Here is a 23,582-nt window from a genome sequence, read left to right on the forward strand (position 1 = left end):
ATTTATATTTATAATCTTTGTATAAGTAAATTCTAGTTTTTTTATTTAAAGGTATATGAAAGTATGAGACGTAAACGTTATAATATTTATATATAATAATTCAGTACATTGCTAAATATTAATATTGTTACATGTCCATATATTTATATTTGTGTGTGTGTATACTATTGAGTTTATTTATTTACAGTAAGCGTAGTAAACGACAAAATACCGGTTACTCCCTCGCAAACAACGCAAGCGTACGCACATTCGCACACAAATACGCATGTACTTATTTAAATATCACATATTTTATATTTATCTACGCTCATGTTTACAGAAAACATGTTGTGTTGCATCTTGACGATCGCTTCTAATTGAAAAGTGTAATATGAAGAATGGAAAGTGAAATATCTACGAAACCCCTTTTTTTATCTCCTGGAGATACATATATTGCTTTCATTAATATCAACTTTCAACCAAATTTATCGTGCGAATCTTTTACACCCGTTTCTAATCACGTGCATTGCGAAACAAATATACCGCGAGACTGTAGACCGGTGGATCGTCGATGCGCCGCATTAATGTTGTAATATATATGTTTGATACGTAATGCTTTTTATCATGTAAATCTAATTTTCTCTCTTACTATATATCTAATCATTTCATATTGTAATACATATGAGACGTATAAAGTATCGATATTACTGTCACTTGGGCAGTGCTTGTTCTTTTTGTGAGAACGATATCAATGAGAAAAGATTTTCTTCTTTCTATCGATATATTAATTATGATTTCTATTGTATATTGATATCTTATACCTAATTTTTGTGTGTACATGTTACAAGTGTGATGTGACGTTATTAAATGATGCGTTGTTAATTATCTTAGTTCTTTCCTCGAACAATCTTATTAATTTAAAATTAACTCTTAATTAATCAATCGTGTATATCCTAGCTATATTACGTATGGCACGCAAATAATCCGTATTTATAGGCCACGTTCAATATTTTATGTCATCATATATCTATCGACGGAAACTGTAAATATTCGTGTAATTATCGCTATTGTATATAATTTAAACGAGTGAGAAGGCGTGTAAACGAGATTGCTTCGTATGAATGGAAATTGATTTCAAGTATTCAACCGTACTTAAATATTTAACCGTACCGTATATCAATTCTTACGTGTTAAGAAATTTTTTACCTGAATAATTCAACTTAAATAATAATACGTTATTGATTGTTCCAATATATTTCGTATTTAAAAAAACTTGATAATTATATTTCTTAAAACATTCCTCATGTTTTAATTTACAATTTCGTTGTGCTCTAACGAGACACAAACAAAAAAAAACTATACGTCATGATTTTCCGCGATTGCTATTGTATCTTTGAACTTTTCATTGCTTAACTCGATCTATTGTTTTAGTATGGCTTGAAAGAATATATGTAACACTAGGACGCTAATCGACATATTTTCGATCCAAGACTCGTAAAAATCTTGTGTATATCAGCTATATGAAATTAGTTAACTGCATCTAACGCGATGCAAACGTCGCTTCGTGTTCGTCGATGATTATGTGATTACACACATACGTGTATATACTTTTTTCCAGGAATCAACATGTTTTCTAACAAGGATGAATATTTTATCCAGCATACATAATAGAATAGAAGACGTAATGTATTGTCAGGCTAGTACTCGTAATTGATACTTGTCACAAAAGTATTCAACTCCGAATTTAATCATGCCAATTGATTGGAGTGTGGTCGAGGCAAGGATCAAATGTTTTCCTGATCTTCGTTGTCTTCACCACCAAAATTTTCCTCGCTATCCTGCCGATCAATCGCCACGAAAATGGCTACGAAGCCTTTGTTCGAGATTGTATCATCCGTTCTGAATCTTACCAGTAGCGCCTCGTTCATGGAAATAAAATCGGTAGTATTCTGTAATAGCGATCAGTTTTTCATAAAAAATTCAAATGTCTCTCCATTATTTTGATATTGATTCTAATGCCAATGAGAGCATCGGGAAAGCATCATACTTACGGAATTACCGCAAAATCGACCATACGGTGGACTAGAGGCGTCTAAACCGGAAAAAACTTCGACAAAATCGTATCCACATTCGGTTTCGTATTCCAGTTGAAACGAAAGGAAAGATAAGTGAACGTTTTTGCCGAGTGGTGCTTCTATTACCCAGTCACAGTCGGTTCTATGATCGTAATGATAATGACCGTACTTGGCGTGAGAATATAAATGTTTCACTCTATCGGTTGCCATGAGATGACCACCGCAAGCTGTAACGCAAATTAGAATTGCTATACGTTATTACTTATTACCTAAACCGTCTAAACTGCCCGAGATTCGTTGTTTCACACACTTTGATATTGAATCAAATCTTTGTGCCAAGAGCCACAATTGCCGATACAAAGTGGCGTTACTGCATGTAGAAAGAAGCATGTGAAAACTACCTGTGCTATGCGTGGCCAAAAAACCTTTTCTCTGCACGGAAGCATCGCTCTTGAAAACCATAAACATTTGATTGCCTGTAGCGAGAATCGGATGAGGTTCTTTGTTACCGCAAAATCTACCCAAGATAATGCTGTCTGGTGAATCTCCGTCGTAAATAATTATGTGATCGTAGGCGCATTCTTGATGCGGTTCCATCTCGAAAACTTTAAATACCTATACGACATTGCGACAAATTTACACGAGTTTTATACGAGAAAACCCTTCTTCACAAATCCACTTTCTTTTTATTCTCACTTTATACGCTACTATTTGAAATTAAGTGTAATCGAATAGGGTACGATAGTACGATAGTACGGTTGTCGTGTAACGTTACGCGACGCCTGTGCAAAATAATTATACGAACCAATTTTATCCGATGGCCTGGTTTCGTAGTAAAATGCCAAACGCAATCTTTACGGCCAGGATAATAATCTGGATAATTTGGTGATTTGATCGTCCCCACGGGTGCGGTAATTTCGTATTTGCAGCCACCCTCTTTGCAATCGTGACCGTTTTCGTCAAGTGTGAATCCATTGTGGCAAGAGCACTGATACGAACCTATCGTATTTTTGCACTCGTGCTGACATCCACCGTTGTTATTGGCACACTCGTCCATATCCGTGAAAAATACAGCAGCAAAGCCTGATTTTTGGACGCTGTTCAATAAAACGTGCAGTGCAAATGACAAGAGTATTGATTGTTCCTGCCGATAGTCTAAGCCCCGACCGAATGGTTCATGTTCCGTTGTAAGATTTAACGTAAAGATACTTGTGAGAAATGTTTCGTTAAAAGAAACAAAATGTCAACGACTGCATTTGATACTTTTGGTTCGATTATATCGTATAACTTGTGCTTTCTCTATAATATTCCAAAATTTTTATATTTTCTCTATTCAATTGTAAATTTTTTAAACGTTTAAACAATAGAAAAGGTGAAAGAAAACAGGGGAGAAAATTGCATTCTTTTAACGAATTTTTAACGCTATTCTATATCTACCATGATTATTCGATTAAATTATATATAAATACGAAAAGCTAAAACATACAATGAAAACAGTGCAAATGCACGTACACGTTGTAAAGAACTGTTGCGTTGAAAAAAATGTTTCGTTGTACAAAACTATTTTAATATAATTAGTAAAACGTAGCGTAAAAAACTAATCGACTAACGATTAACTAGATACGAATAAATTTATCGATCGAAACGTTACGTACATGCTAAACGCTACTTTTTTGTTATGTATCAAGAATCTAATATATGTGACAGAGAGAAAATAGATGAGATAAAACCTATTGTCGGATGTAAAGGTAATCCTCATAAAGTTGCCTTCGGATGTGATAAGTGGTGGTAATCGTGCTCCACAAAATATCCCATGCTTTCTGACAACATCATCGCCAAGCTTGCTCGCCACTTCCACCGAATCGTACTCGCATTCTTCCTGGTACACGTTGTTACCTTCGAGATCGAAATGCGTGAAATTTAGTGTGATGCGATATTGAGGCGGAGCGATAATTTCCCAAACGCAATTTTTATTTCCTGGATAAGTTTCGGGAAACGATGGACTCGTAATGGTGCCATTGTTATCGTCGAAAAATCCACCACAGGCATCTAAGGAAATAAAATTTTATTATACTCGATGCAAAATATTTTATTACACTATATAATTATTATATATGTATATATATATATATATATATATATATATATATATAAATTTTAATATACTGGCTCTCTGGACAGATCAAAGAGATTTTCCGCCTTTACAGGAGAACCGTCGTCGTCGCTCTTTACCTTCGCAATGTTTGCCGTCAGAGTGTAACTCGTAACCAATTTTACAAGAACATTCGTATCCACCTAGCGTATTGATACAATCGTGTTCACAACCGTGTTCCGTTAACACGCACTCGTCGAATTCTTAAACATTAAAGTAACATATATCGTTTGCGTCTCACATACTCACACACACAAATACACACACACGCGCGCGCGCGTACACACACACACATGTACATGATTTATATAATACGTATATATACATATACATGTATACAACAATCGCAAAATTCGTAAGCAGGCGCATATGACGCATATGTTTTTTCTCAGCTACTACATGTATAAGTATATGCACATACGCTACTACGCTTTCGCGCTTTATTATGTTATTATATATATATATATATATATATATATATATATGTATATAAATATATTTATACCTTTCATAAAAGTTGCCGAAAAACCAGCCTTTTGAACGGAACCGTCACTGACGAACTTGACGAGCAGTTTGTTCCCCGTCGACTTAATATCTGGTGGTATCTTGTATCCACAATAAACGCCGATCAAAGGGGAATCGTTGTTATGTCCGTCACGCACTTCGACGTAGTCGTACACGCAATTGTCATGGTTCTCGATCTCGAAAGACTGAAATTTCAAGGCCACTTGATAATCCTGAGGTACGGACAATTTCCACACGCACTCTTTGCTGGATTGATATTCCTCTGGATAATTTGGTGACTCCAGATGTCCTATACCATCTAATTCGACATCGCCACCGCAAACAGCCTCGTAATTCGCTGTGAAACCACGGTGACCAGTTTGCCTGCTAGACGTCACGTACGTTACCAGCATCCGACTTGCACTCGACACTATTGGTTCGTGCATCTTTCCACTGCCGCAATATCGACCTGAATCAAATGGTACGCACAGTTTTAGCAAATTCCGCTGAGATGCGAGACTCGTTTTACTTTCAAATTGTCACTGTTCTCCGAACACAAGTGACAAAAGTAATGAGAAAATTTATTAAAATTATATCGCACGTATGTGACTGTTATACACTTTCTAAACACATTTTGTTCCACGCGTTTTTCAATGCGTCGTAGATTCGATGTATTCGCGTTATTGGACGTGTTGTTAGACGCAAACACTTTTCGCTTAAAGATAAGTTTCTTTTACAAGAAAAAAAATGCTTACCTAATACTCGGCTCTTATACCAGTATCCATCTCGTATCTCGAGATAATCGCTGCGGCAATAATCACTTTTGAATATGTCGAGGGACGTGATATTTAATACGATACGTTCGCCATGCGTAGCTGTAATTCGCCACTCGCATCGTTCCCCATCGATAGACGGAGAATTATTCGGATGATTCGGTGATCCGAAACTACCACTGTTCTCCTGAAAAGTTCTACCGCATTCTGTAAAAATTCACCAAGTTTATCTATTTAAGGAATTTAATTGTTATAGTTATTATTTAAAATTAAATATTTTAATAAAAATACTTGAGAACGATAGTTCAATTCTTACTGTGACACTTGTATAAAAGATTCGTTTGTGCAATGTCGCCCTCGCTCAATCTGATTCTTTGTCCAATCTCGGGTCTCTTTTTTCCATGAGTCTCCATAGGTAAAATTGTATCTAGATAAGTGCCTTTTGAAAAGGTATTCTTTGCATAGTGCATAATAGAGTCATAATCATAGGGCAACCCAAGCGAGTTTACTTCTTCCTCTGTCAACTTGTTAAAATTGTACTCCTGACCTGTTGTAACAAGACACAGTATTTTCATCAAAAGTGTCTCTCTCTCTCTCTCTCTCTCTCTCTATATATATATATATATCGTAGTTGCTATCCTATTAACCATCATGTCGTGAAATATTGTAATTACAAAGTGGTGTGATATATATATATATATATATATATATATATATATATATATATATATATGATGGATAATAGGAAAACAACTACAATTTATAGTAAACAAACAATTTACGTGAAGAGCTTGTAAATAGAAACACAAATACAGATATATATAATGAGCTATTTCTCTAACTAGACGATTCATTAGAATAAATCACACGAATCATAGTGAAATCCAAAGTGACAATTATCAATAATTCCTTGTGCTTGTCGCATATAAATAATCTACTTCGCTACTTTTGTTAGTTGCCCATTGATTAATAACATTTGCACATTTCCATTAAATTAGACAATTAATTTAAAACAATAACAAATTTCAGTCACGTAAACAAACAAATACTTGAAACGATTGCGACAGCAAATATACTTCAAAGCACGTATACATGTGCTTTTAACTAAATCCTATTCACGTTTGCCAAACATCGACTAAATATATATTTTATATATATATATATATATGTGTGCGTGTGCGTGTGCGTGTGCGTGTGCGTGTGCGTGTGCGTGTGCGTGTGCGCGCGCGGCGCGCGCGCGCGCGTGTGTGTGTGTGTGTGTGTGTGTGTGTGACATCTCTATAAAATTTATGAAAATTGGGTCCAATATTGTTGTTTGCGAGAAACATGAGAAACTGTGCGTGTTCCGGAATGTCGATGAGTCATTTACTCAGAGCAGAAGAGGGTAATATGGCATCCATTTTCATTTTATCGAATAACTTTGTTTACAATTAATATTTTCTATTGAACGATTACATTCGTCAGAGTGTTGTTTGATTCTAGGCTCAAAGTAATGAAATATTTATTATTTAGGACGTGATTTATAAAAATCTAATGCATTGCGTAATTGATAGAAAAAAAGTGGTTGTAATATAGCTATCCATAAAAATAATTTTAAAAAAGTAGTTTAAAAGAAACACAGTATCTTGTTACAAAATTATATATTTTTAATTTTCCATTGTTTAGAATTTTCCTACGCTCAGAAGTTTTAGAAATACCATTTGACATTTCATTAAAAATATTTTATCTCTGTTTAACATTAAACAACATGCATAAAATGATGTTTCTAATGTTTCTAAACACCTCTCTTTAAAATGACAATCGATTTATCAAAGAAATATTTCGATATAAAAATTTTGCTTAAAAAACAATATTAACAAATTCCATGTTATTGTTTTAACTTTGTATAACTCGAAATGTATACGACCGAATAAAAAGTTAAATGGCAAAGAAACAATCGAGTGTATGTACCTTCGTGTGATAGTACACTCAAGTTTAAGAATAATAAGCAAGTGTATGTAATTAAAGGTTAAAAGGTTTTCAAGGTACACATTTACCTTGAAAAAGTTTAAAAGTGCTCGTAAGTAAAATGCCTTATGACAATTGTCAGTCATTATGTATTGGCATATTAGCATTACTAAAAAAACGACGAGCTACTAAACAAATAACTCTATAAGCAATTGTTAGAATACGTTACCTAATTAACGGAAATAATAGGGGTAGCCGTATTGTCGACAGTAGCCCACAATACCCTCTTCTCCTCTAATCTTTAATATTTCAAGTCTATTCTTCACCAAGTATTTCCTATTGCATCGCATTGCATATTAATGATGAGAATGATACATGTACTTTGCGATAAATGTAACGAATATTGATATTTATTTTCAAAACGATTGTACACATCAAATTGACACCAAACGCAATCGCTTTATTTAAAAAATCTTCGACGGTCTTTATCGGTCTTTAAAGCTGAAACTTTCAAGTGTAATATTTTCAATAATAAAAGCCAAATAGAGAAAATTTTTGTACGAGTAATTTGAGATTGAATGTAAGTTTTCAGTAAAATAAGTTGGCACAGATGCGCGCATTTCCGATATTAAATGTCAATCGTCTCTTCAGCTAAAAAATATACTCGTGTATCACCGTCACATTTTAGGTTGGATATAATTTCAAATGAAAGATAAAAGACCAAGTGCTGTACTGACGTTCTTTTAAGCTCTGAAATTAAGAGCTCCTCTTTAAAAGTGCCTAGCGTATAAGCGAAATAGCATACAGCTATAGGGCATATAATTATATCGGTAAGTAGTCTTTTAAAGTTTTTTCTCGTACATCCGAGCGAGAATGTATAATAAAGTTTAGTACAATACCTAGATAATAAGAACGTTTTCTGATCGTTTTCTCGTTACTCAAATGGATCTTCGCCCCCGTGTGCCATTACGATTTCGATACGCCTTACTTGAGTACGTAACGTTTTACTTATTAGTACTTATTTAATTGAACAGAGATGGCTGATAGAAATCTCGCCGGCTTGTAAAATCCACCCGGCCCAAAAGTGATATACGTACAAGTTAAACAAACGACGAATCTCCACATCGTCCACAGTTGCCCGCGCAATACCGAAAAGATTAATAGAATCAGTTTGAGAATAATTTAAAGAAATGTATGATGAATGAATAAGTAACAAGTGCCGCCATAACGGTGATCTAATTACAATTATAACTTTGTTAATAAAAGAAATCCGTTCAAAAATTTATACAGACTCATTCCAACTAACCTGGTCAGCGCGAGTTTAGAAAAGGGCCTAAAAAAACAAGTATTTTATTTTTGCGATATCTCACAAGTTGCAGATATACTTATTTTGCAAATAGATACGTTTTCCTTTGAAAGGATTATTTTTAATAATTGATGCAAGTCGTAACAATATCGGATCAACTGTTTGAGATAATTTGTAGCAAAATTTTACTCGCGATATTGACGTTAGGTCAAACGTCAAAGAATATGACGTCTTTCACGCATAAGCGTTTTAAAATAAATTATTTTGCGCGCGCGCGCGCACCCGTGTTAGTCGCATTATTGTATCGCAGATGTAATGCAAATCAAAGTAAACAAGTGCCAATAGCCGTTACTATACTTGAATTTCTTTGCATGGGTTGCATTATTGACATGAATTTATCACTGTTAAGTATCGCTCTATATACAAGTACGTATGTACATATTCGGAATAAACGTACATACGGAACAATCGGATATTCGAAACAAATCAAGATATATATCACTTACCACTCATAATATTATCGCGGATGATTTGTACATGACGATCACGATCCGGTCGTGTATGCTCGTGCCAAAATCCAACGACGTGACCCAATTCGTGTACAACTATACCGAATTTGTCACAGTTTTTTCCAATGCTAATAGCTTGCGGTCCGTTACCTCTCTTTCCAACGAAAGAGCAACATCTATTGGAGAAAATAGATTTGATAAATTATCAAACACACGTTACACGTCTCGAACACCGATTCTTTGTTTTCTCTATTTTCTTTTTCGAGAGATCGTAAGGCTTTTAAGGATATTAAGACATTGGAATCGCTATTCTTATATCACCATGTTACACATTGCTATAATAATTTTGCGCGAAAGAGTCGCGCGAGAAATGAAGAAACGTGTGATGTTGTCGCTTAAAATAATATTAATATAACAATAATGATAATATGCAAAACTCGAATTGTTTGTACGCGGGATAGAGAAAAGAATGGCAAAATGTACAAATCGCACATTATACAATGTATTGTGTTATTTGCGAAACTCACCCGCAAGGTCTTTCCGTAAACAAAATGTAATTGGGATGCTCTCTAGGCACCCTCTCTACAAATTTGACGCAAGTAAAGTTTTCCCAATGTCTCATCGCCTGCTTGAACAAGGCTTTGTGTGCGCCGGAAAAATTTCCATCGATCTCGTAGGGAATCACACCGTGGTCCCACACTCGTTCCTTTCTCGCGGTAGCCGCCCGACGCATTCTGCTTAAATACGCGTGTCTCGTGCCGCTCTTGTTCATCAAGTATTTTGGCTTGTGTTCTATATCGTAGAATTCGATAGAACGAAGGCGTCGATCGTGTACAGAGATAATTTCGTCCGACGCATCGGTGATAGGGCTATGCGTTCGTCGATTACAATGACTGTGGGAGTATCTTTGCAAAATTCTAAGGATAATAAACGTAGCAATTGTACATGGTCTGTACGCTCGTGCGTACGCACGCGCACACAACACGCGTGGACATGTCGCCAAGTACACACTAACAATATTTTATTTATTCTGCTTATTTTCTGACCAAAAAAAAAAAAAACGGAACGCTGATTGAAACGAACGTAGAAAGTGGAAACTGTTGTTAAAGCTGCGATCAACAGCATTAGATATATACATATAATATAAAAGTTGCGCGAGCAGAAAAATATGCGTCTACCTGTTATGTGATGTGAAACGTGTAATTTTAAAAGTGAGATTACATAAAATAGTAAATGACCTCGTCTCTTCTCCAAAATCCAAAAATAAGCATTTGTGAAGAACAGCATAATTTCAAAAGTATAGAGATAAAAGCGGATCGCCAAACGTTGAATTGAAAGCACTCACTGTGTGTGTGTGTGTGTGTGTGTGTGTGTGTGTGTGTGTGTGTGTGTGTGTGTGTGTGTGGGTGTGTGTAAACGCGTTACTTTTTACGAGAGCGGGCGGACGAAATTGGCAATTGCGACGGAGCGCAATGTTAGGAATTGTACCACGTTTAATTGTATAGCGATCGACAAACATTGGAAGAATAAACACTGAAAAAAAAAACTAAACTATCTAAATTGAGAAACGGTAATGTTGGTCGAGTAAACGGCTACAACGGTTGCTAAAAGATCACTTTGTCAACGTTACGTATAGTTTAATTCATATTTCCTTCGTGTAGATCAGCAACGAAAACTTGTGTACCGCGAGGGGGTACATTTAAAAGATGACTCCGAAAAAGAAAGTCGCTCCGCTCTACTGTGCCCGCTACCAAGCTCGGTCGAATCAAAAGGTAGTAATGTATGAAAAATCCAAGTCAGTGCACCAGCCGGAGCCTCGCGTCCGGCTCTCGAACGAGAGCCTTTTCTGAATCAGCGAAGCGTTGCGATTAATTAGCGTGTCTCGCGTGTAAGTGTACGACCGTAAGCATCGTGAAAAGTGCAGAAGAGAAGTATGTATGCTACAATAGAGTGCGTTAATGAATCCGGTTGAGACGCATTTACCGTGTTTCCTCTATATACGTATACGTACGTACAGGGTGTTGCGTTCACATACATGTCGGTCTAACTGGTTGCCTATTCGTACAGGCGCGCATGGTGGTACACAACTGCGTACGCTTCGACATGTCGGTAAGATATTGCCGACGTGACAAAGCGTACGCAGTTGTGTACCACCATGCGCGCCTGTATGAATAGGCAACCAGTTAGACCGACATGTATGTGAACGCAACACCCTGTACGTAGCTCGGTGTTACGCCTAGTACTGTGTGTTGCGAAGAGATCTATTCCAGCGATCTATTTCTACTATTTGGAGGACGGTACAAGTATGTATACCTGTAAATGGCATATATACGACTCTGGTATAGATGGGATTTTTTGGGAAGATGGAAAGAGAAGGCGCTGCTAACGCGCGTGACGAACGTTAACTGCCGATATTTCTATTGCTGTTGAACATAATTGACGAGTGGTCGAAGTCAATAGGTAAAATTATAATATCCTATTGAATTGTACGTACATCTACATAATTATGACACTTTGCACAACTGGACAATTACCTGTTAACTTGAAGAAGATGTTAACTTTAAGAGTTGGCTTTTTTAAGTCTAAAAAACTTTACCGCGCGTGCTACACAGCCTTTGAAAATTATTTTCGGGATAATCAAGCTCGAGTTTTTAAGAGAAACACGTACTTGATATTCTTGATTAACAGATATATGCAGTAGCGACCTTGGTTTTCTTTCGTCGCAAAGTTTCGTCGTATATTTAGTCGAATAGCCTGCACTCTGTGCATGTGTGCATACATCAGTGTCCCGTTAATCCCGTAGGGGTTGAAAATCCGAAAGGGTCGCGATACGTACATAGAGATTGGGGAGCGCACCGGACATAGATTGAGCTTTGAAACAGGCTTACGAAAGCGCGTGTTTACGCCCTATATCCGATACCGTGAAACATGATCGCGTGATGGTGATTCCCGACGAGCGAAGCTCTAGAGAATTCTGGGGAGGAGATTCAGCTTTGCTGGACCCGCGAATCCGTCGTATACGGATATGCGATACTCGAATGGATCGGTGAAAGCTCTAGAAAGGACGAATAAAAATCCGAGTGACGCCTTACGACGAATATGCCCAATACGTAGCATATTTTTTTTCTTTAAACTTAGTAAAATAACTTACGATTTCGTTTGTCGATTTACCTATCTCAAAGTTGTATGTAAGTTTAGTTAGCCACGTGTAGAACATATTTTAACAGATTTCCTTGCTAATAATGTTTGACCACTGGTGCACTGGTTAGTACCTTCTAGTGAAAATTGTCAAAACGATTCGACACGTCGCGTCGCGTCGCGTCGTGTCGCGTCGTGTGTAACTGATAATAAAAACTGAGAATAAAAATGTAGCAAGTTTTTTTGCCGTTTAATAATCGAGAAGAAGATAAGTGTCAGAGTATACCATACGTACAAGAAATAATGCGTGAGCGACGTACCTGGTCTCACAGGCATGTCGGCGAACACTACGCGCGCGAAATGTCACTGCCAATGCTGACAAGTTATTGGCAGTTTGAGGACTGAAAATGCCCGGACGACGAGTATCGGACCCCATTTTCCAGCTTTACGACGACAACCATTGTTATTAGCGTTGCGAGATAGCTCCCGCTAGCGGAAATATCGTTAGTGATACTTGGAAATTGATGCGCCCAATAGTAACCAAATGAAAGAATAATAAATCGTTATACCAAATCGCAAATCGCAAATCGCAAATCTCGCGCAGCGTTCGCAATCTTTTTCATTGCGCATCCGCATTGCGTAGTGACGAGTCATTAACCATCATTTTCATAGCGTCCGAAAACAATTTATGCGTGCGTACATATTATAATATATATTAACGGTAAAAGATATCGAAAGCAGGAAGAAATAATATCGAGACAAAACAAAATAAGAATAAATATTCGCTAGATAAAATCGGATGGAACGACTGATCGAGCGATCGACGATTGGGTGCACTATAGTTGTTAACAATAGTGATTTCTTTTACATCGTAACGTATATGTATTAAATAAAAATCAATTTAGAATTTGTATTTGACTAAATTTGATTTTTTTCGCGTCTCTTCTTACCTTCTACGATGATGACGTCGTCGTCGTCGTCGTCGTTGTCGTCGTCGGTTTGATACATTTTGCGTATCCGTTTCAGGTTTCATGGTAAATGTTTCCTTGACACCGTCTGTATGTATGCGACCCACATATTTATTATCCTCGAGAGTTAAAGTCGTAGAGGTTGAAAATTCGAGAGGCATGTTATTCGTTTGTCTGGCTTTCATTGATTTTGATATTGAAGTCCTCCTGGAAAGCTGTCGATGAGCTTGTCGTCCAGAGTGCCTTTTCTTCGAAGCCTGAGTCGAGGACTCCAATCTGACGGACGCAATAATAAGCAATATAAATTGTCAATTAGCATCTAGCACGCACGCACGCACGCACGCACGCACACGTACGCACATGCATATAAATAATATGATATCGTAAATAGCATAAAATATTTCCAGGAAACATATATTTTTATTTCCAGAATAGGAGATAGGTCAAAAGGTAACATTTTACGTGAGCATAAAATATATATCCCCCATTCTCTGCATTTGATATTCGTATCGCATTTACTATTTTCCTTTCTCTTAATAATTTATGTTGTGACGATATTTTCTCACGATAAGATTTCAGTACTTAAAAAATATGTATTACGCAGTAAAAAAAAGATATCAAATACTAAATATGTTTCACTGGATATTTTTATCTTTTGCGAAGCGTAACAAGTATTGTACGTAAATTCATTACAACACCTGAATTCGAGACCCTCGTCTTTCACTGCGGGATTAGTATCATCATTTCCAGCGCTAAGGGTAAAACCTTTATCATCGGTACTGTATTGGTCGCGGTCTATCGAAATAGGCTCTGGCTTCTCTTGAACGATCGTCTCATCGTGCTCGTGGAGCATGTGTTTGTTAGCATCGTGTTCGCTCTTAAACTGGAAAATTTCTGAAATAAACAATGTCATTTTTTCGAGTTTAATATGAAAGCTGCTCATAAATACACGTACAATCGTAATTACACAAAAATAAGTACAAATATTTTTAAAATTACAAATACAGTGTGTGTGTGTGTGTGTGTGTATGTGTGTATGTGTGTGTGTTTAAGTAAAATAGATGGCAACTATCGAAAAATATCAATATTGTTATTTCCGGTAGAAACTAGAGACTAAGTTTTTTCGAATTTTGCTCTTTCCAGGTAAAATGTTAATACCTATATTTTTATTATTTACCTGTAAGGCCTTCCTCTTCCACCTGTAGACCTTCATTTAATATTTCTTCTCTATATTTTTCCAATTCTTCTAAATAACTTTTATTTAATTTTTGCTCGCGCCATTCCGTGTCGTATTTGATATTTGGTAGTGCAATGTCACCGAGAAATCCGCCTGAAATTAATCATACAATATTATTATATTTACGATAGGTATATTGTTACATATTGTTCAAGCAACAAACTGAATGTATGCGTTGCGCGCGTAATAAATTAGAATTCTTCGAAACTGCGATGTCGCATATGCATCCCTGCATGCGTTGGTGTTCGTTTCGGTTAATTAATTAGGCGCTCGCGCGCGCGCACTCACACCTCGCCAAGTATTAACGAGGTTGAAATCGCCGCGCATTCGCTGCGACATGTAAATATAACTTTATAGCAGCAAATTTCATACCTGCAGTCACTGCGGTTCATCCAACTATACATAGGTATGCGTATATAACTATATGTATATACACGCGCACAATAGTGCCAAGATATTAAATTTGATATAGGTACAAGTATATATCGATTAAATTTATAATTTCTACCATCTTCTTCGTAATCGCTCCTTCAGCTTTCTTATTTTCCAAAATTTAATAACCCCTTAAAATAAAGAACTGATAAAGTATTATGTAAATCAACAAACTGATTACTGTATCTGTAACTTGTTCTATTTCATCAGTTCTTCTTTTTCTTAAGGAATGTTTTACTCGTATTAATCTGTAATAATTAGCTAATTGTAATAATTCCACTAACGCGCACAGATTTTTAGAAAAAGACACCGCAATAGTATGAATTTGTAATATTATATATAAAACAAATACATATATTTTCTGTGTAAAATTGCAAATGCGGCCCTGCACAGCTTCCGTATACGAATGCTTGTATATGCATGGTGCAGTCGGTTACAAACCACGTAATGCCAAACCCCTGTCCGTTTCGAATCGGTGATTTCGTGCCATTCAGGCGGGAGCATCGTCCGAATGTGTTCACGTAAAATAATTCTATCGATACTCCACGTATTCATTACGTGTGATAAACGCTCTTTAAATCAACTTTCCTATTAGCCGTAAATAAATACACACACACACGCGCGTGCGCGCGCGCGCGCCATATCTGTGTGTATTTATTTACGTTTACGTACACAAATTGTCCATTTCTTTTACTACCCAACGGTAAGATTAATATAAAATTATCTTTGTAATACTGTGTCTCACATATTATTAAATTGTATCTTTAATTTTCAAAAAATGGACAAGTATAAACTCAAAGAGAGACAACATCATAGTAGCGATTAGGGATGATAGCTACTGCTATGTCATTTTTGTTGCATTAGAGAAAACAATTTTTCAGAAAGATTACAACAAATTTCTTAAATGAAAGAAAAAGTTATTATCTAAAATGTTATCGTCTTGCCGCAGAATCGTGGCAAAGAGCCAATCGTAATGACGGAACTGACTTCCAATCTCCGAATCGATCAGAGAAGCCTTTTCCATTTCCAGGACATTTGCAAAAGCACGCGATATGTGAGACAGAAATAGATAAATAAAAAGAGAGAGAGAGAGAGAGAGAAAACGATCAAGTACTTAATGAAATAAAGTAGACTATCTAATTAAAAAACTAATTGGAAAATTAGCTGAAAAATGTTGACCTTTGCACTAAAATACTTGTGATAGCCAAGCGATTTAATTGTCATAATATTATACATATATTGTCTCGTAAAAGTTTACTTAATATATACGATAATTTTATTTTTTTAAGCCGTGTCTCGTTCAATCCAACACATTAGCAACACATAATAATTACTTCTAATTCCAACAGCCTATTCTAACGAACAGAATATTGTAAAATATAATATATTTAATCGATTTGTGAAACCGTTTTTTTAAACTTCATTATGTGTAAGAAAACATTTATCTTAAATTTTAATTTAAGCACGTATTACTTTTGTAATGTTGTGTGTGTGTGTGTGTGTGTGTGTGCGTGTGTGTGTGTGTGCGTGTATATATCTTTACTGTATATATATTAGTGCGAGCAATTACCGTGCTTACACACTCAGAGCGCAATTGATACAGCTGTTAGATTTCAAGGCGTAAAAATTTTTGACCAGTAAGACAAATGTATTACTTGTAACAAGTTAAAAAAACGTAACGATGCACAGCAAAGAGTGAAAAAGTGAAAAATGTCTAATAGTCTCATTGTCAACATTTTGACTCTCAACATACAACACGTACCGTACGCATGCATTTGTCCATATATACATATCCGCGGATTACGTGAGTATGTGTACGACGAGTATATACTGTATTGATTCGAATGGAGAAACCTCTCGCATTGCGACGAGTCTCTATCGCGTCGGATTAAACGCTTGCGTACACTACTCATGTCAATTATATACATTATTTTTTCTGCTTTCTCTCTTTGTTCTTCTTATTTTCTATCTTTTGTTCCGCACGCGGTAACATCTAGTACTCGATAAGTTTTCTTTTGCCGATTGAATAGCGATATATCTTTTACACCTTCCTTTGTCAATGACAATTCGATCGATCTGCGCTGTAAAATCAAGGGGAAGGAATCAAGTTTGTTCTCGTGAAATGTAATCGTTGATATTGTCCAACAGTTTGATATTAAATACTTCCAGGCTCTTTGTCTGTATCCTGTATGAAAAAAAAGCAAATTGAAGTAGCTCAATTTAACCATAAAGTTCAAATCGGAAAAGGAATCGTGCGTACTACGCGCGCATTTTTTTTCCATTCGTCATCACTCTTAAAAAATCTGTATTAATCGATAGTCGAATTCATTGTTGCCTTTATTACGCGATACCGATTGGTTGTCTGGAGCTCGATCGCGCCGCATGCGCGACTTCGTATCGTAAGCCAAGGTCATTGTATATTTTAAGTCAGTCAATGTAATACTTTTTCCAAATTCTTTTGTGGAATGTTTTCAACTGTAAAATTAAAATATCAAAAAGAAAACAAGGCGGAGCGCACGTCTAGTTTAAATAAACTATATGTTAATATAAAAATGTGAAAAACCAATATACAAGTATACTCTGTTATATATAAATATAATACTAATTTAAACATGAAAAGTACTCGGTGTAAAATATAATGCCACGTGTGTTATTTATTCGATGGTTAGCGATTTAACTTGAATGAAAAATATATTCGAGTATCATATCCATAACATTGGGGTTACGTTCTGTATAGATACGTGATTGTTCTCTCTTGCACGATAAAGTAATCGTTATAGAGTACAACATGCTTAATGTGCCGAATATGTGAATACGCGCGCAGTTTCGACATTAATCACAAAAATAGACTGTTTATTGAGACATGATTCGTCTCGAGGTGATTACCACTTTGTTATATATTAAACGCAAGCGATAATAAGTTGATATTAATAATGATTCACTGTGTTTACGCCATTTTCTTCAATAACGTCATCTGGAAACAATGATCGTTATAACAATGACTGGTGGAATTGATTTCAATCATAGGGAGTGTGAATGACGATCGAGTATAGTTCTCCGGTTCTCGCTATTCTTCCATCACCGTCCGTCTTTACCGTCCGTCGTACTAGCTAGGTGAATATTCGATCTAATCCTAAAGGATAAGTCCTCATCACGTTCGGCTTCTACGTCATTTTTCACTTCCTGAGTTTGATTCGATCATATGCCATAGTTTCACGTTCATTCGTAAAATATATACAAAGTCTAAATAATTATTTAATTTATTAACCTTAAAAAATGATTTAAAAAATAAAGAAAAAGAAACAGATTTCTGAAATTAATGGACTGAATTGCGCGCACACGTGTGTGTGTGTGTGTGTGTGTGTGTAAAAACGAGTAACAATGTTATGTATTTATATAATAAAAAGCATCTAAATCAAATAAAACTCAGCACTTAATAAAACATACTTAAAAATTTACTACGTAGAAATGCATTTCACACCTCTAGTATATATGCTTGAAAGATGTGTCATTAAGTACAGTAGGAAGAAGGCTTAGAACATTTTGTGGAATTAGAACGCATTTGTTTAATATAACCAAAATTTTACGTTACAAATTGTTTTTATAACAATTTCTTTATGCATACTTAATAGTATATAGATGCATATATGTATAGAGTTACATATAGAGGAAACGGGAATGAAATGGCAGCCATAAAGGTTTTCATTAATTTCTATAAAAATATAAAAATATTTATGTACTTTTTTTCAGAATCCTTAAAGTTTTGGTCATCTGTAAAATTAACAACTGTTAAATAAATTAAAATTTGAATAAATTTACATTTTTTAACAAGAAAAATTCATCATCTTACCCCTGCTATATGTGCCATGGATAAAATAACTTTCAATAGTGAAAATTATTGTGTACAATTTTAGCTATTATAATTATATAAAGCAAATAAAAATATTTACTATCATTGTATTATTATTTATAAACAAACACTACAAAAATTACATATATAGATAAATTCAAAACACATTTTTTAGACAGATTGAAATCGAACTGTAAGAAATTATTTATTATCATTTAAAATCTTCTAGTAAATTAAGCATCGGTTTATTATCAGTTATTAGCTTAGAAAAATGAACAATCATCATCTAATCGACTGTGTCATCTTACTCAAGGTATGAAAGTAATCACTTGTAATGTCGGCGGGTTACCGTTGTGCAGTTACTCTTTTTTTTATAGTTACATTTTTTCAATAACAGTAACGAGAATTTAATTGTTACTTTTTATACTTTAAACTATTTAAAATATAATTTTTATATGTTCAGTATCTTCATGTTTTAATTAATAAATTCTTTGCCCGGTATGAATAATCGACACTTTTATTTCAGATTGTTTCAAATTCATATAGGTATTGTTGTTTGTTACGTGTGAAGTTTACATTAGAAAACAATTTTCAATGCTGCCAACTTTCGAGAAGAAAGTTACACGTCCAAATGTCTAAAAATTTCCAAAGATAATTGTAATATGTTTAAAGGCTGATTGTTTCTTCTCTGGATAAATGTGGTAAAAATTATCATATATATAGGGTATTTATTAATGGTTGTTCCCACATTTTACCATAAGAGCACGCATTTGTTATTTCTAATATAATAATATGTTAGAAATATCCGTCGGTAAATCATGCTTCTCTATGGTAAAAAGTGGGTACAATCATTAATGAACATCCTGTATATATATATATATATATATATATATATATATATATATATATATATATATATTAGATAAGTTTTACCACATGATTTATCCGAAGAAGAAATAATCAATCCTTAAACATATTATAATTATCTTTGGAAATTATAATATATATATTAAACATAATATGATCTATGTCTACACATTCATATAATACGTATGACATAGACATTTATCCATTATAGATAATTTATCACATAGTTTATACAAAAGTGGAACAACCGGTAGTCCTAAGAGTAGAAATAAAACCTACGGGTTAAGATTTTCTTTTTGTGATTAATTATCGTTTTAAAACTGATCTAAGAGATGTTTTTTTTTTTTTTTTTTTTTAATTTATTTCAAATCTTTAGGCCTTATCGCGATAATGTCTCGCATCTCCAAGTGCAAAGAAGGCGCGCAACGCGAGACCACTTTGTACGTGTAATATTCCACGTCATAAGTATGTATGTAAGAAGGCAGTAAATGTCAGAGTTTTAAAATTTTTCTCTCCTGTTTATTTATAATAAATATTCTATATGAAATATTTTTTTATAACTGATCAAAGTAAAAATTTAATTTTCACTCAATTAATTTATGAGAATGTTTCGGTATCTCCGTAAATAGAATTGAAAAAAAAAATAAATTACGAGAACCTTAATATAATCGATTTTTATATTAGATACCTATTATATATTACAAATCTCATACATCTCAACCGTAATGGAACTAAAACACAGAGTTCTCACATAATATAATAATAATTATATTATATAATATGTCATTCTTACCCACATAATTAATTGTTTCACGCTGTACACGCTGTAAATGAAACGTCTGAAATCGAATTTTACTGCTTGCCATATTCAAAGGTTGGATGTTGAATAAACATTGTTCTAAATAAATGGTAAGACATCAAAATCTCTCGTTTCCTCGTCTGGAATTAAAGAAAAAGCCACACAAACTGCATGCCAGAGGCGTACCGGGGGTTAAAAGGTTATCTCTCGATGTGATAATCAACAAGCAAACAGAAGGAAAGCAAGGCGAATGGCATACCAGTATACCAGTATATACCACGTATCTCGCACGACTTAACCAAGTGAATCGAAGAGAATCGATTTGCATTGATTTATAAACGACTATCTCAATTTAAATTTTTTATATCTCTCGCAGATTTAATTTTATTGCTATATTACATCTCATTGAAAAATATTTTCAATCACTTGTAAATATGAAGGAGTATCATTATCGTCGTGTACCAAGTTTTTCTCGATAGCGCGTTGTGATTTATACGTTTGTCTTAACGTTTTTCAACATTATTTATCGCAAACATTGCAATAAACTAATTTAGCAAACTGTTGTTCAGAGTGACGTATATTGCCTCTGAATTTCTATTGCCTCGTATGTCTTTTACAATTGTTGTCTGTAACTTGGGCAAACTTACATTCGATACCGTTCGATATTTTTAAATACATACCTTCTATGCAAATACTATACGTAACTTTGCGTTTACGTCAATTTATTTTGTTACAATTGCAGTTAATATGCTCTTGTTTGAATGTAATATTATAAAAAATGAATTTACAATATGATATTGTAAAGTGATTTAACTTTAAGGTTTTTTCATGGAACATTCGAGTATGCTCGCATTCGACAGTATCGTTTGACAGTTGGATCTTAGTCGTTAGATTTCAATGTAATTTTACACCTTGCGGTACAAACTTACGTCGCGCTCGCGCCCGCGCCCGCGCCAACATGTTTGACACGTTTTGCAACGTTCACTATCAATTACATTACACAAAAGCACAAGTACTAACCCAGTAAATAAAAATGAATTCAAATAAATTGAAAATTGCAATTTATTTGAATTTATCCGGAGATCGCGCTTTAGAGTATTTGTTTATTCAAATTGACTCAAATAATTAAATGACGAAATGTGCCAATCGTTATTTTGAATTTGGATGGATTTTTGTCAATGTTTTATGTCTCCGTTATATTATCCGTTATATACTTTCGGAATCAAATAAATTGAAATACAATGTGAGCTATTCATCATTTTGAATTCGAATGGATTCATCCATCCATAAAATGTTTTTGCAAGCTCCATTTTCGGATTCAAGTGGATCAGAAAAATCTGAAGCGAGAATTCAAAAGTTTCGAAATAAATTTATTTCCATTTATTTCAATTCATTTCTGTTTGCTGGATCTCGTGCACAACGATATCGCACGATCCTTTATATACAAATAGTTTGCACGATAGCTTCCGTTCAGCTATTCAAATCAATTTGAAAAATTGTAATTTTAATCAAAATAAGTAGCCAATAAACAATACATAATAATATAAGTGAAAATCAATAATATAAGTGAAAAATTTATATGACAAATACATATTTTTTGCGCGTTTAAAATTAAATTTTATTAGTTGGAAATGTAGAACGTGTTTTTTGGGGCACGTATGTATACCATACACCGCTGTATATACTTAATTAAAGTCTTCTAATTTAGAGAGAAAAACAATTAGGGCGAAAGCAAGCACCAAGCAACAAATAAGGGGAAGGGGAGAGGAGGAAAGGAGGGAGAGAGTGTAGCGAGAGCGGAAATGTGGAAGAGAAGAGAAAGACATGGCAGAATAAGAAGAGAGGAGTAAATCACTAATAAGTATATCATATGTTTAACAGAGAGAAAAATTTGAAGCAATGTGAAAGTAACTTTTTAATGGAAAAAGTATACATTTTGAAAAAATGCATTTTTATCCTGATAAATTATCAGATGTTACGGATGGATAATTAAACTTTTTCACGGATATATAAAATGATGAATATTGATTAAAAGCTAAATATTAATTAAGTCTTTTCATTTGAAAGATGTCAAACTTTTAATGTTGATGAAAATAAACACGAGAATGTAATGCAAAGAAAAAGTTCACAGGGTTCGTTGGTCTGTTAAAAATAATTAAAAAAATAAAGCCATTCAAAGATAAGATATGGTAAGATTGAGCGAATCTTTAAACGAGACATGTGCAGTTTACGTAGAATTGAGAAAAGAGGAGAGCAGCGCGGGCGCGATGCAGCGCACCATGCACCAAGATGCATTCGCGTTACGAGAACACCGTGGGCGATAATATTCGAGCGGCCAACTTTTTCTTCGGCCTTCTCTCTGGAGCAACATAGAGAAGTGCTTTTTCCTCATTAATAATATCCATACTTGGACGTAGCGTATTAATCTCTGTAAAAACTTTCTTCGAGTCTTTCGAATATAATTGGAAACTAAAGGTTTTTTTAAAAACGCAACAGGAAGAAAAATTGCTTTTCAAGTTGCGCTCTTTTTTTTCTATAAAATTTAATAGATAATAGTATAGGTGATTACTTACAATTAGTATCGAAAAATTGGAATTGGAAAGTAACGCGCGTTGCTTGTAACTCTGTTACTGTTATCTACTTTTTATCAGTGATAACGATACTTGGCATTACATTTATCATTACATTTATCATTAATAAACGCATACCTGTGTGTGTACGTTACGAATGTTACGAATTAAATCACTATAATATATGAATCTCGTATTGAATTGGTCAAATAGTAACAGAAATTCCACTCTAAAAACGAAAGATTCTTTCATCAAAATTTGAAAGTGAAAAATTAACGGGAAAGAATAACGAATCGTTACTGTCTAAATAATGATAACAAATTATTTTTTATATAAAAAAACAGGAACGGTAATTACGGCGTTATACCTGTTACTTTAATAATTAAGTAATTAAGTAATGTTCGCAATCCTGTTAAAAATTCAGGTATGGTAAGCGTGTAGTCACCCTGCGTATGCTAAATGCTAATATACGTACA

The 23,582-nt window shown here is 34.5% G+C and overlaps 1 protein-coding gene across 5 annotated transcripts in view; it reads right to left on the reverse strand.

Moving 5' to 3' along the window:
- Window positions 1-80: 80 nt before the first annotated feature.
- Window positions 81-23,582, reverse strand: part of LOC105193676 (tolloid-like protein 2) — a 25,288-nt gene continuing 1,786 nt past the window's right edge. The window contains exons 2-16 of one of the 5 annotated variants that reach the window (XM_039458070.1): window positions 20,531-20,635; window positions 14,529-14,681; window positions 14,050-14,245; window positions 13,334-13,627; window positions 9,773-10,162; window positions 9,243-9,421; window positions 5,800-6,030; window positions 5,466-5,690; window positions 4,712-5,179; window positions 4,287-4,349; window positions 3,785-4,103; window positions 2,860-3,151; window positions 2,456-2,669; window positions 2,031-2,281; window positions 81-1,928 (exon numbers count right to left, since the gene is read on the reverse strand). In XM_039458070.1, the coding sequence (XP_039314004.1) occupies window positions 1,764-1,928; window positions 2,031-2,281; window positions 2,456-2,669; window positions 2,860-3,151; window positions 3,785-4,103; window positions 4,287-4,349; window positions 4,712-5,179; window positions 5,466-5,690; window positions 5,800-6,030; window positions 9,243-9,421; window positions 9,773-10,162; window positions 13,334-13,627; window positions 14,050-14,245; window positions 14,529-14,681; window positions 20,531-20,635 (3,545 nt within the window). In that variant the 3' untranslated portion in view covers window positions 81-1,763. Of the gene's footprint in view, window positions 1,929-2,030; window positions 2,282-2,455; window positions 2,670-2,859; window positions 3,152-3,784; window positions 4,104-4,286; window positions 4,410-4,711; window positions 5,180-5,465; window positions 5,691-5,799; window positions 6,031-9,242; window positions 9,422-9,772; window positions 10,163-13,333; window positions 13,628-14,049; window positions 14,246-14,528; window positions 14,682-20,530; window positions 20,677-23,582 lie in introns of all 5 variants that reach the window. The other 4 variants (XM_039458063.1, XM_039458080.1, XM_039458075.1 and 1 more) reach the window with 4 other exon arrangements.

This window comes from Solenopsis invicta, chromosome 2 (genome assembly GCF_016802725.1).
Source record: "Solenopsis invicta isolate M01_SB chromosome 2, UNIL_Sinv_3.0, whole genome shotgun sequence".
NCBI classification, from domain to species: Eukaryota; Metazoa; Arthropoda; class Insecta; order Hymenoptera; family Formicidae; genus Solenopsis; species Solenopsis invicta.